Raw genomic sequence first — 12,500 nt, 5'->3', positions numbered from 1 at the left:
TAAGTATATTTAGTGCTGTGGTAATATGTTGGCTCTATAGTACAAATAGCATGAATACTTCAAAATGTGGGTGTTAAGATTTTGTGCAAATGCAGCAGTCACACACCTGGTTGTAATTACAAGCCGTTCCTCTAGAAACTATACGTTATCTTTCGTCTTTCTCTTGTACCGTCGGCTAATTTAACCCCTTGCTGTGTGTGTGTGTGTGTGTGTCGCCTGTGGCTACGTCAGCTTCAGTAATTGCTTCACTGAAGTAGTCGATCACCGGCGCCTGAGTTACAGCCAGGTGTCATTAGCCGACTCCCTACTGCTAGGGCATGATGGGTAAAAGGGTCGTGAGTTTTTCGGCCACAGGACAAAGTGGTTCTTGTCTGTCGTCTTGGTTCAACAAAAGTCTGGCATTAAAACAAATGTTTGTCTGAACCGCTGAAACGAAATCCTCCGATCTTTTTCTCGCTGAAGATCCCGTCCCTCCTCCCGTTTCGCTGACTGTCCAAAAGAGACGGCGAGACGACTCCTAACAGGACGCACAGGAATGCAGTGAGGTAACACCAGATGTTGATTTACGGTCTGCGATAATTAACACTGTGTGGAAGGAGTTGACACGTGTTGGGTGTTGGAACGAAATGTACAGCAGCGAAAACATAATCCGAACAAACTGAAAACGAAGGACTTAAACTAGCGTATTGACGTCTGTACTTTAACACGGTGTTATAAAAACGGTAAGTTCGAACGATTCGACACGCGAGAGACGTGAAAACACAGTAATGCTCAAAACTAATTAACTTTTAAGTTAAATGAAGGTGTCGATACTTATACGTAACTTGTATAGAAGGGAATTTAAATTCCTGAAGGAAAGAAAAGTTGACATTAACTTAATAATTAATAGATAACTAAATAGTATGACATTAATTGATATCTTTCTACACACTACGCACGGTGGCTTAGCGGTTAGCACGTTCGCCTCACACCTCCAGGGTTGGGGGTTCGATTCCCGTCTCGCCTTGTGTGTGTGGAGTTTGCATGTTCTCCCCGTGCCTCGGGGGTTTCCTCCGGGTACTCCGGTTTCCTCCCCCGGTCCAAAGACATGCATGGTAGGTTGATTGGCATCTCTGGAAAATTGTCCATAGTGTGTGTGTGTGTGAGTGAATGAGAGAGTGTGTGTGCCCTATGATGGGTTGGCACTACGTCCAGGGTGTATCCTGCCTCGATGCCCGATGACGCCTGAGATAGGCACAGGCTCCCCGTGACCCGAGAAGTTCGGATAAGCGGTAGAAGATGAATGAATGAATGAATGAAACAAATTCTGTATAAAATCAAGTTCTGTGATTGTTTTATAATAATAATAAAAAAATGTGAAATTTTATCATTTAATAGATGCTAAAGAAGCAGAAATGAGAACTGATTCATAAATGAGATACTGCAGTATAACAATAAGTTAAAATAGCACAATATTGGCAGATTGTGCTGACAGCAGGAACCTAAATACTCTAGTCTAGTTATATGAAGTAAAAACACTGCTGTTACATGAAGCCTACAACTGTAGCTAAGTGCAGGTGGTATTTACTGACACACACACACACACACACACACACACACACACACACACACACACACCTGTACAGACGTAAACACGGTCCTCCCGGACACGTCTCGACGTCAATCTAACTGTGATGTATGTTTTAAATCATTAAGATGTTTTGTCTGTGTTTTCATGCTTGTTTTTTTAGCGTGTTCAGGCTTCCAGAGTGCAGGAATGTGGCTAAACTTTGAAGAGGAAGAACAACAAACGCCTTTTCAAGCCAGAGACAACTCATAAACCCACCGGTAGCCTCTCGGTCACAGCAGTGTGAGTCGTGTTAACGTACAAGCACATGAAACCTGGATTAAACCTAAAACCTTGATCTTCTGATCAAAAACCCAGAGCCTTAGCCACTTAGCACTCGCGCAGATGTATTTATTTTCTTAAATCGAAATTTTCAGACTCAAATTTCTCTTGCAAATCACCAAATTTAACTTCATAAGATTTTCACATTGAGGTTAAATGAGATAAGAGACCACCATGGTTCAGACTTAACACTGAATTTTGTGTTAAGTAGAACTTTACCCCGTGTTCCCTTGTTCTAAGCTGTAGCACTGTCCCAAAAAAAAAACCCCAGATCTACCTCTGTAGTCATCATAAGGGTTTAGAAAGATGCACGCTCGTTTGCACAAACACACACACACACACACACACACACACACACACACACACACACACACACACAGACACACACACAGACACACACACAGACACACACACAGACACACACACAGACACACACACAGACCGACACCATGTCATGATCACACAGTAAGAGACAAATATACAAGTGTCTATGTGCACTGCTGAATAAAGCAAAAGATCACTACAACCACGGAGACGCCAGGTCCCCGAATACCTGCTGCAGGTCTGGCGCCAGGTCAAAACCACGAAGAAGTACTTTTGCACTACGAGGGTGTGATGAACCGATCGCACATCTGTCATTTGTGAAGGTTCTCGGGTTACACGGGTCACGTTAAACAGTTAGTCTGACAACCATCCATCAAGATAAAAGGAAAGCTTTTCTCCCTACTGTCAGGTAATCTTCAAATCTAGACCGAAGCCCTGCTTTCCCACCACACGATTAAACCCTCTGGTCCTGAGTGGAACAACAGAAAAATGTCCCCGTTATCCTGTCAGAAATCTGAGAGTTTGAATTCCAACGATGCCACAGCTATCTGTGGCCGGAGTTCAAGCGGGTAACACCGGCCCTGTTCTCTTGGCACTAAAGACGTATCAGAAGAACGATCACTTGTCAGCTTTCACTCTCTCTGGATGTTGACACAGGGGTTCGATTTAACTAGAAGGTGGACCGGAAAGACCAAATGGGGAGAAAATGGGGTGCTAAATTGGTTACAACCTTGAAGAGCTTTTCACTGCCATCTTAAAGAGTTCCATCTTCTCTCTTGTCTCTCTGGATGACCATGTCTGTCCATGCTCCAGATAAAAACTCATTTTCTACCGCTTATCCGAACTTCTCAGGTCACGGGGAGCCTGTGCCTATCTCAGGTGTCATCGGGCATCGAGGCAGGATACACCCTGGACGGAGTGCCAACCCATCACAGTGCACACACACACACTCTCATTCACTCACACACTCACACACTACGGACAATTTTCCAGAGATGCCGATCAAGGCGAACATGCTAACCGTTAAGCCACCGAACGCACAAACAAATAAACTTAAAATCACAACACTGGATTTAACATTGGTTAGGTTTATATTTAAAAGTCTAGGATAGTTTATCAGCTAAACGTAAAATTGTAAAAACTTGACTAAAGGAAATGCATCAGTCAGAACGGGAGCTATTGTAGTTAAAACACTTTCACAACAACAGCTCTGGTAGTAGCTGCATTCCTGGCTAGTCATCTGCCGTAGCTACACACACACACACTTTTGTCCTTGAAAATGTTTTGGACGGTGACAGCAGGGTACGACCTGTTCCCTACCGGCGCATCTGCAAACTGGCTACGTAAGCTAGCGACTTTACTCTGTCGACATCAAGGACTGTGTAAAGCGTCTCGTATTTCGAACATGAAGAACTTCGAACTGTCAAAAGCTAATGATGAGTAAATATATACCTAGAAGTACGTTGTAGAAAAACTTTATCTGAAACAACATTCTTTCGACTTTTTTTTATTTTTCCCCACATTCCTTCGACTCGGGAGTTCCGAAGATTGTCGTTCCAAAGCATACTGGGAAATGTTCATGGAAACGGGGAGGGACACTGTTTTCATTTCATGGGTGGTTAACATGGAGGTGGACAACCTTTTGGATCTCTACACACACACACACACACACACACACACACACACACACACACACACACACACACACACACACACACACACACACACACACACACACACACACACACACACACACACAATTTATCAGTTCCACTGTACAGAATGTGGGCTATAGAATGAGCAAATATCTGAGAAAGTGCGCTACAGAACTCTGTTGTGTAAACAGACTGATAGTGGAGTTAGGGGGGAAAAAAAGGACCAAACATTTTTTTTAGGTTATTGGTTCTAGTCCTGAATGTTTCTATCATTTTCTAGCAGGTTAAACATGATATTGTAAACGTAAAGGCTTTCACTTTGACTTTATACCATTCATTCATCTTCTACATCTTATCCGAACAAGGCGGAGGTGTGACTTTATACCAGCTGAACCGAATCAAACGGTCGCGCCAGGCTAATATTTCTTGTACGTCTTTGGCCAACAAACTCTACGACTCTAACGTTTGTGATTCCGTAACAGATTATTAGCTCTCGTTTATAAAACGGCGATAAACATTTGCACTACAACCAGACTGTAAACTAAGTAAATTAAGGTGATATACGAAGCTTATTCAATTCTGGCTACATTGAATTAGCTACTTTTTTTTTTTTAACCGCAAAACGCTCTGGGTGAAGACGATGAAAGTGTTCGCTGAGGCACCTGGATGTGGAATTTCAGTGCATTTTTATGTCACTAAGAATTTACTACGGTCGTTATCCGAATACCTGCGGCCAGAACTTCCTCTTAGATTTATGGATATGCAGCTGTCGATCACGAATAAAACAGAAACGGTCGACGGACGCCTTTGCTTAATACGTACGATTCAGGTCTGCCTTTGCTACATCAGATCCAGACCTGCGTACTTCAGCTACGTTTTATATAGAAATTTAGAAACTTCTGCACAATTTGTGTTTTTCTAAACAATTAAATTCCTCTCACAATTTTAAGCAGCGTCATCCCACTTGGCTTTTTTTTTTCTTTTTTAAAGCGCCATCATTTGACTAATGAACTCATTTGAACAAACTTTCTGTGAGACTTTGTGGAGTTTCTAAGTGAGACCCTGAGGCGAGGCGAGGAACCCCAGATAAGTACGAGGGAGCGAGTGTGAGAAATCACTGATGGTGAGAAAACGAAGAAAGGGACAGTAAGACTTTTTCTTTTTTCATTTTCTTTTCATTTTGTGCCAAGACACACCCATTTATTTCTCTCTCACACACACACACACACACACACACACACACACATACACACACACACAGTCTAAGAATGGCAGTCACCTGGTTTCCCAATAAGAACCAAAGGCCACCTGACAGGAATTACCAGTGTGTTCATCTGTACAGGTGTGTGTGCATGTATTTATGTATTATCGCTATATGCAGATGTGTGTGTGTGTGTGTGTGTGTGTGTGTTTATGTGTATATATGTATATACAGTGCCTTTACTCTTCATTACTCTATATTCAAATGAACTCTGAGGCAGACTGAAGGTATTTTCATCCGGCGCTATGACATAACCACAGAAACTCAATACTGCTATCACATATTAACCCGAACCGCCGAGCGACTCAGTAAGACTGCAAACAAAGGAGTGGTAGCAAATTAGTGCTAATGTAGTGATTATAAACCTCTATTACAAAGCGTAGGAATATTCCTGTGGAAATTTTTTTAGGCATGGTTCCTAGCTTAGCTTCCGACACGATCCTGCTCGTCCTCGCGTTCGCGAGTGACGTCCAATCGATACGGCTGCTCACAGCGTCGATCTATAAATCGGTCGGACTACGTGGTCACGTTTTAACTATAGATCGACTTAACCTACTTTGTTAAATGTGTAACAGGGATTTCCAAGGCGAGTCCAAAGGTATTTTTAGCCGCTACATCTACCAGTACAGCTGCGTTTAGAGTTTTAAAAACACAATCAGATTCGAATAAATAAATAAATAAATAAATAAATGAATGAATGAATGAATGAATGAATAAATAAAGTCGCTTACTTATAAAAAAAAAAAATACGAAAATTGTATTGTAAATTGTACAAAAACGCAAACTTCTAGCAGTTTCTCTAACCTGACAACCACTTTAGGAAGGAATTCCTGTCAGGAAATTGTTTCTTTATCAAACTGTCCATTGATATCTCATTTCTCAGACATGCGAATCTCAACTGTACCGTTCTCAAAGACACGCCAAAGATTTATAATAGTCTTTTATAATAAATGTACAAAATTGCCGTAGTCGCTGGAATTCCGGCGAGTTTTGCTATAGGGGATTGGGTGTGGTCAAACTCTTACATTTAATATTGTCCTCTAAAAAAAAAAGAAAAAAAAAAGTTGACGCAAATATTGATAAATAATGAGAAGGTAAACTGTCAAAAACACTGGGACCACTGAAAACTTTGGGACTTTGGAGTTTGATGAATATCTAATTATAATTAACGTAAGAACTTCATGACGGAAGGATGTGAAAAAGTCCTCATAATAATCTGGTCCTCAGCTTTTATTGGAAAAACTATCATTCTGCTATAGTAACCGCAGTCCTCACAGAGACAGAAACACGAGTCTGATGCCCCTTTCCCACCGAGGCAGTTTGAGTGCTGGTTCAGAGTCTTTCTGTTTCGACCACCAAAGCACCGGCTCTGAACCAGGAAAAGTGGTTCTTAAGTAGCACCAAAACGTTGCTGGTCTAGACTTAAGAACTGCTTGTGTCAGGAGCTGTGGACGGGGCTACTGTTAGCGCGTTTGATAATGTACCTTAAGTATACGAATGTTTAATACACTTTTACTTTACCGCGATATGATACATTATCAGCACACATCGTAGTAGGTAGCTACATGCTAAGGCTAACTTTTTTTCTGTGTTAATGATAAAATAAAATTATGTACTTTATCGATTACAACCTCCGTTTATACAGATTACACGGAGCCGCACGTACACGTTTTATTCGCCGCGTTTGGATGCTAATGTAGGTTCGCAAAGCCATGAGCATTAACAGTAAAGCGACATCCGCCATTGTTGTTGGGTTTGTGTTTGTCGCTGCTGTGCTAACGTTGCTGGGACACGTGACACGTATACAGTGACGTCACACTCGGCGCTGTGATGCTCTCTAACCGGTGGAAAGGCAAACCGGTTCTTAGAAGGTTTGCCAATGGAACCGACTTTGAACCAGCACCAGCGCTAGCTCTGAACCAGCACCCGGTTCTTTTTGGTGGAAAAGGGGCATGTGTGTGTGAGTGTGTGTGTGTGTGTGTGTGTGTGTGTGAGTGTGTGTGAGTGTGTGTGAGTGTGTGTGAGTGCGTGTTTCTGAAATGGAACAATGAAAAATGTACTAAAAAGTCTTTGTGGTACTCTGTTACTCAATTCAAAATCTTTCATCACGCTACTGATATTACTTTTTCCTCCTTCCATTTCACCTACACACCCATACACACACACACACACACACACACACACGCACAAACACACACACGCGCACACACACACAAAGCAAATATCCTTAACTGACCTAAACTCTGACATAGTTGTGCACCGGAAAACTTGCAATACTTACAAGGACCTGGTGTCATGGGTTTTTTTTCTCTCTCCCCGATTAAAAAAGTCCCCGTTTTTTTGTGTGTATCTGTGTTTCACTTCACACACACTCCCTCTTGGTTGAAAGCAGGCTTGTGTTTAGGGAGATTTTGTTACCACTCATTGGAGTCGGTGTAAGACCTCACAGGTTTTGTAATTCAACCCTCTGTGTGTGTGTGTGTGTGTGTGTGTGTGTGTGTGTGTGTGTGTGTGTGTGTGTGTGTGTGTGTGTGTTTTTTGCTGTAATTGTTTGCCTATTACCCGTCATGATTTTGCGTATTCATTTTCTAGTTTTCGGTCATTTCTAGTTCCCTGGAATGTTAGCGAAAGCATTACTGTAACTGTTCGGCTTCTGGCCCAACGTTGCATGAACGTTACAGCTGTAACACTTTTGTAACTTTTAGCCGTCGCAAAACCTGTCGGACCGGTGTCCACGGGATCTGATAACATTCTTCGTTTGCTGCGAGGTATAGCAGGGCATTCCGAGTGTGTACTTGTGTGTGAACCCTCATAAAACTGCACACAACAGTTCACACACACGCGATCTACAGTAATATCATTTAAACAGTGACTGATGTTTGATTGACAGCCGTGTCCGTCGGCTATTTCGAACCCAAACCTCCGTGCAGGTAGCGTGCTTCTCGGCTAATGAGTCCACTTAACATTTCTTATCCGGCTAGCCGTGGTTCTCACGCGTCAAAACTGTCGGCTCATCCTGCCACGCAGTAGGGAAATCAGGTCCCCGTTGAGATAGAAAAACGTGTACACACCCCCACACATGGCATCTTTCTGCTTGATGGTTTTTCTTTTTTTTTTTTAGATCTAGGACAACAGGCCTGCGGTAAGATCTAAAATATATCAGAAACAAGGCCATGTTCAACACACACACACACACACACACACAACCATTGCATTTCTTTCCAGCAGCATGACCTTCTGTGGGTCAGCTTCAATTTCTCAATCTTAACACACCGCAGCATGAGCCAACACACACACACACACACACAGATTATTTACTGAATCACTGTAAATGTTGGAGCTATCTGCTATACCATACAACGGTGCATGTAAAACGATAGGCTTGAACCGGATTAGCGAGGTGGGTGTGTGTACCGGCATGTGGTGTACCGCAGCTACGAACACCTCCAGCCTGGAGCCTTCAGCAGTCAGAGGGTTTAGCTATGAGGATATGAGGTAGAAGGCATATGGGCTGCACTGCGAATGTGTTCCTTTGAGTTACACTGGTGACCAGTTTGAGCAGGTGACCAGTTTGAGCAGGTGACCAGTTTGAGCAGGTGACCAGTTTGAGCAGGTGTCCAGTTTGAGCAGGTGTCCAGCTTCTCCGACACCTTTCTTAGGATCTGATGATCGTCGCTTTCTTAAAAGCCAGTACACATTTCTCTGAATTTGGAGAGGCCGTATTTCTTCTCAAGGTTGAGTGCAGCTTGGTTTAGAACCTCGTGTTAATTAATTAATTAATTAATGACCCGCAACAACCTGCTAAAATAAAAATGCAGGCTTCTTTGTCGAGTGAAAGCTTCATGGAATCTGACAAGTGCTTGCTTGTTAGACAAAGACACGTTATTTAGACTGGGACCAAAAGAGCGTTAAGTCATCGGAATTACAGCAGCGCTGCTTTTCCTCGATGAGTGACATCGAGTTTCACGGAACGGAGGATGGATTCGTACGTTTTTTTTTTGTTTTGTTTTTTTGGAAACAAGTGTTTAGTTCCTACTTTGTAAGTTGCTGACTGCTAGTTTCTTCGCCGAATGAGAGTTTCTTCAAATTCTTCAGAGTGTTAGTTTCACTCTCGTTAGTTTCCTCTGATCTTATTACTGCTCGACTTGTTGATGAAGCTAGAGTCATCTTTTCTCCCCCCCGCCCGCCCCCGATTTGAATGCTAGTCGAAAACTTTCCGAGCTAGTTTCTATAACGACGTGCGCTAGTCTGCTCGATTTGCAGGTGCGTTAGGAGGCCGAGCCGCCACAGAGTCAGTCAGAGTCGTGCCTTACCTTGCAGCTGTTTGAAGCGGCCCTCCAGGATGTTGGAATACTGCACTTGGTTGACGAAGGCAGCGGGAGAGAGACAAGGCTCCCTCTCAAACCGCCCGTACTCCATCTCTTTTCCCTCCTTTTTTTTTTTTTTTTTTTGCGTTCAACTTGTTCCTGATATGAATAACCAGATCCCTTTGAAACGCACCGAGGGCTCAGGGCATGCTAGGACGTAGCCAGTCTGCTGCCAATCGAAGAAGAAGAAGAAAAAAAAAAAGTGTAAACAAAAAAATTTTCCAACTAAGCAGGTGAGGAAACACAGGTGCGTGTATCCAGGTGCAGGAGTCCGCGTTCAGCACAGGTTCGGTCGCTACAGGTAGCGGTGTGTGTGTGTGTGCACAGGTCGCGCGATGCCGTCTCCAAAAAAAAAAACACCACGCTCTTCTCTGATTTCCTTTCTTCGACGTAAAACCCGGTGAAGGATAAAGTGAGGACAAAAAGGACGAAGAAACAAGAGAACAATCTGTTCCTTTGCTTTTACCTCTTTCGCTCCTTCCTCCTGTACAGACCTGGCCACGACTCTTTCTTCTCTGCCGAGCAAAGTGCAAAGCTTCTACCTTCTCTCTGGATCTCCAGCCTTCCCTCCAAAATGAGCGTGTGTGTGTGTGCGTGTGTGTGTGTGTGTGCGTGTGTGTTTTGCGTGCACACTCACACCTTGTTTGAGCTAGCTACAGTGGGCTGCATAAGTAAACAATGCCTTCTGCTCTCTCCCTCTTTCTCAGAACACAGTCTCTCTCTCTCTCTCTCTCTCCCTGCCTCTCTCTGAATTTGCATAAGGTGTGGGGGGTGGAGTAATAAAGAGAGAGAGAGAGAAAGAGATAGAGAGAGAGAGAAGGGAGGGGGAGGGTGTGGACAGGCGGGATAAACCATCTCGAAAGGTGTAGGAGGGGAACAGAAGCCGGATTAGTTCACTGAAACAACACAGGGAGATAGAGATCAGAGAGAGAGAGAGAGAGAGAGAGAGAGAGAGAGACACACACACAGAGAGAAGTGACATAAGAGAAGTGAAGGTAATAGAGAGAGAGAGAGAGAGAGAGAGAGAGAGAGAGAGAGATGATTTCTTCCCCCTTTCTGTCTCGTGTGTGGAACAGAAATAAGTCGTTAAGACAGGAAGGAAGTACTTGAGAAAGATGCACCAGCCAAAAGATGAACCTCTCTTCCTGTGTGTTTGTGTGTGTGTGTGTGTGTGTGTGTGTGTGTGCATGAATTAACCAGAGCGAGATATCACAGAGCCCTAATGAAAAGCAGAGACCACTGACGCGTGTGTGTGTGTGTGTGTGTGTGTGTGTGTGTGTGTGTGTACATTGTCTTTGCATAGGTATGAGAAATAAAACCTCACACTAGATTCACTCTCTCACTCTCACTCTCTCACTCACTCACACACACACACGCACACAAACACTTTTTTCTTCATTAGTCCTATTTTCCAAAAATCTACCTACTAAAATACAGCACAGCACAGCGACCCTGACCCACCCACCCACACACACACACACACACACACACACACACACACACACCCCGTGTCACAGACGTCCCTCTGACCCTCAGATCTGATGCCGACTCCCACCGGCGCTCCGTGTACGGGTGTCAGTCATGCGTGCAGGATAAACTGTAACAAGCCCAACTTTAGCCTCCGAGGGGCGCTGAGGGCGGCCGCTTCCTGTTTTCGACACGCCGCCTGACTCTGAAAGAATAACGATCTGTAATCTGTTTACGCACAAGACGCATTTACGCCTGGTTGCACCGCATGACTTTTTACTGTTCGCATCAAGAGATATTAAAGATGTAACTGTACGTCATATTACTCTATAAGAACAAGAATCCGTTTGGACTTGGACACACACACACACACACACACACACACACACACACACACACACACACACACACACTCACACAAAACGATGCCATCGTGTCACTGACGCGCTTCACAATTTTTGTTATTGTGGACACCTGAAAATTCTCGGATCTGAAAGTTTTATTTGCAAAACATTTCTGCCATGAAAACGGATTTATAACCGAAAGGAAAGGGGGATGAGAGACACGGCATGGGAACAGAGGAGGGGAGAGAGAGAGAGAGAGACACAGAGAGAGAGACACAGAGAGAGAGAGACAGAGAGAGAGAGACAGAGAGACAAAGTGAACTAAAGTGTGTGTGCGAAGCCTGAGGGGAATTTCTGCAACATCCAGTGTGCTGAAAAATGTACGTATCATGTCCCCACTTGTCAGGGCAAGATGGGATGTCTTTCACACACTCGCTGGCTTATTCAAAAACATGGACACACACACACACACACACACACACACACACACACACACACACACTTCTTAATGTCAGTCCTGTGATTTGATCAGATCATGAAACTGCACACAGTAAAGTTTTCCGTGTTTAAATATGAAGATAATCTAAATAGATGCCCTAACCCACTGCTTCCCTCTGCTGGACACAAACACACACTGCAATATGTTTAGACAGACCTTCTGCTTTCACACACTACCCCACTCTCACACACAGACACACACACGCACGATCCCGCACACACTACCCCACTCTCACACACACACACACACGCACGATCCCGCACACACTACCCCACTCTCACACACAGACACACACACGCACGATCCCGCACACACTACCCCACTCTCACACACAGACACACACACGCACGATCCCGCACACACGACCCCGCTCTCACACACACACGATCCTGCAGTCACCCACACACGATCCCACTCACACCCACACACGATCCCACACACACGACCCCGCTCTCACACACACACGATCCTGCAGTCACCCACACACGATCCCGCACACACAACCCTGCTCTCACCCACACACGATCCCGCTCACACCCACACACGATCCCGCTCACACCACCCACACGATCCCGCTCACACCACCCACACGATCCCGCTCACACCCACCCACACGATCCCGCTCACACCCACCCACACGATCCCGCTCACACCCACCCACACGATCCCGCTCACACCCACCCACACGATCCCGC

At 44.4% G+C, this 12,500-nt stretch overlaps 3 protein-coding genes across 10 annotated transcripts in view; 1 reads left to right on the top strand and 2 right to left on the bottom strand.

The window, feature by feature from the left end:
• LOC113636638 (WD repeat-containing protein 87-like) overlaps nucleotides 1-12,500 on the top strand; it is an 873,260-nt gene that overhangs the window by 269,008 nt on the left and 591,752 nt on the right. The gene's annotated exons all lie outside the window — the stretch shown is intronic.
• The window catches only part of LOC113650946 (kinectin-like), a 683,852-nt gene that overhangs the window by 233,600 nt on the left and 437,752 nt on the right, over nucleotides 1-12,500 (bottom strand). The window lies entirely within an intron of this gene.
• LOC113650967 (spectrin beta chain, non-erythrocytic 1) overlaps nucleotides 1-12,500 on the bottom strand; it is a 56,019-nt gene that overhangs the window by 32,689 nt on the left and 10,830 nt on the right. The window contains exon 1 of one of the 5 annotated variants that reach the window (XM_047809346.1): nucleotides 9,442-10,223. The exons of 3 other annotated variants lie outside the window; for them this stretch is intronic. In XM_047809346.1, the coding sequence (XP_047665302.1) occupies nucleotides 9,442-9,547 (106 nt within the window). In that variant the 5' untranslated portion in view covers nucleotides 9,548-10,223. Of the gene's footprint in view, nucleotides 1-9,441; nucleotides 10,224-12,500 lie in introns of those variants that run through there. One more of the 5 variants, XM_047809348.1, reaches the window with a different exon arrangement.

This window comes from Tachysurus fulvidraco, chromosome 26, assembly GCF_022655615.1.
Source record: "Tachysurus fulvidraco isolate hzauxx_2018 chromosome 26, HZAU_PFXX_2.0, whole genome shotgun sequence".
NCBI lineage: Eukaryota > Metazoa > Chordata > Actinopteri > Siluriformes > Bagridae > Tachysurus > Tachysurus fulvidraco.
The sequence above is the reverse complement of the archived record's forward strand: the minus strand, read 5'-3'. Positions and strand labels throughout refer to the sequence as shown.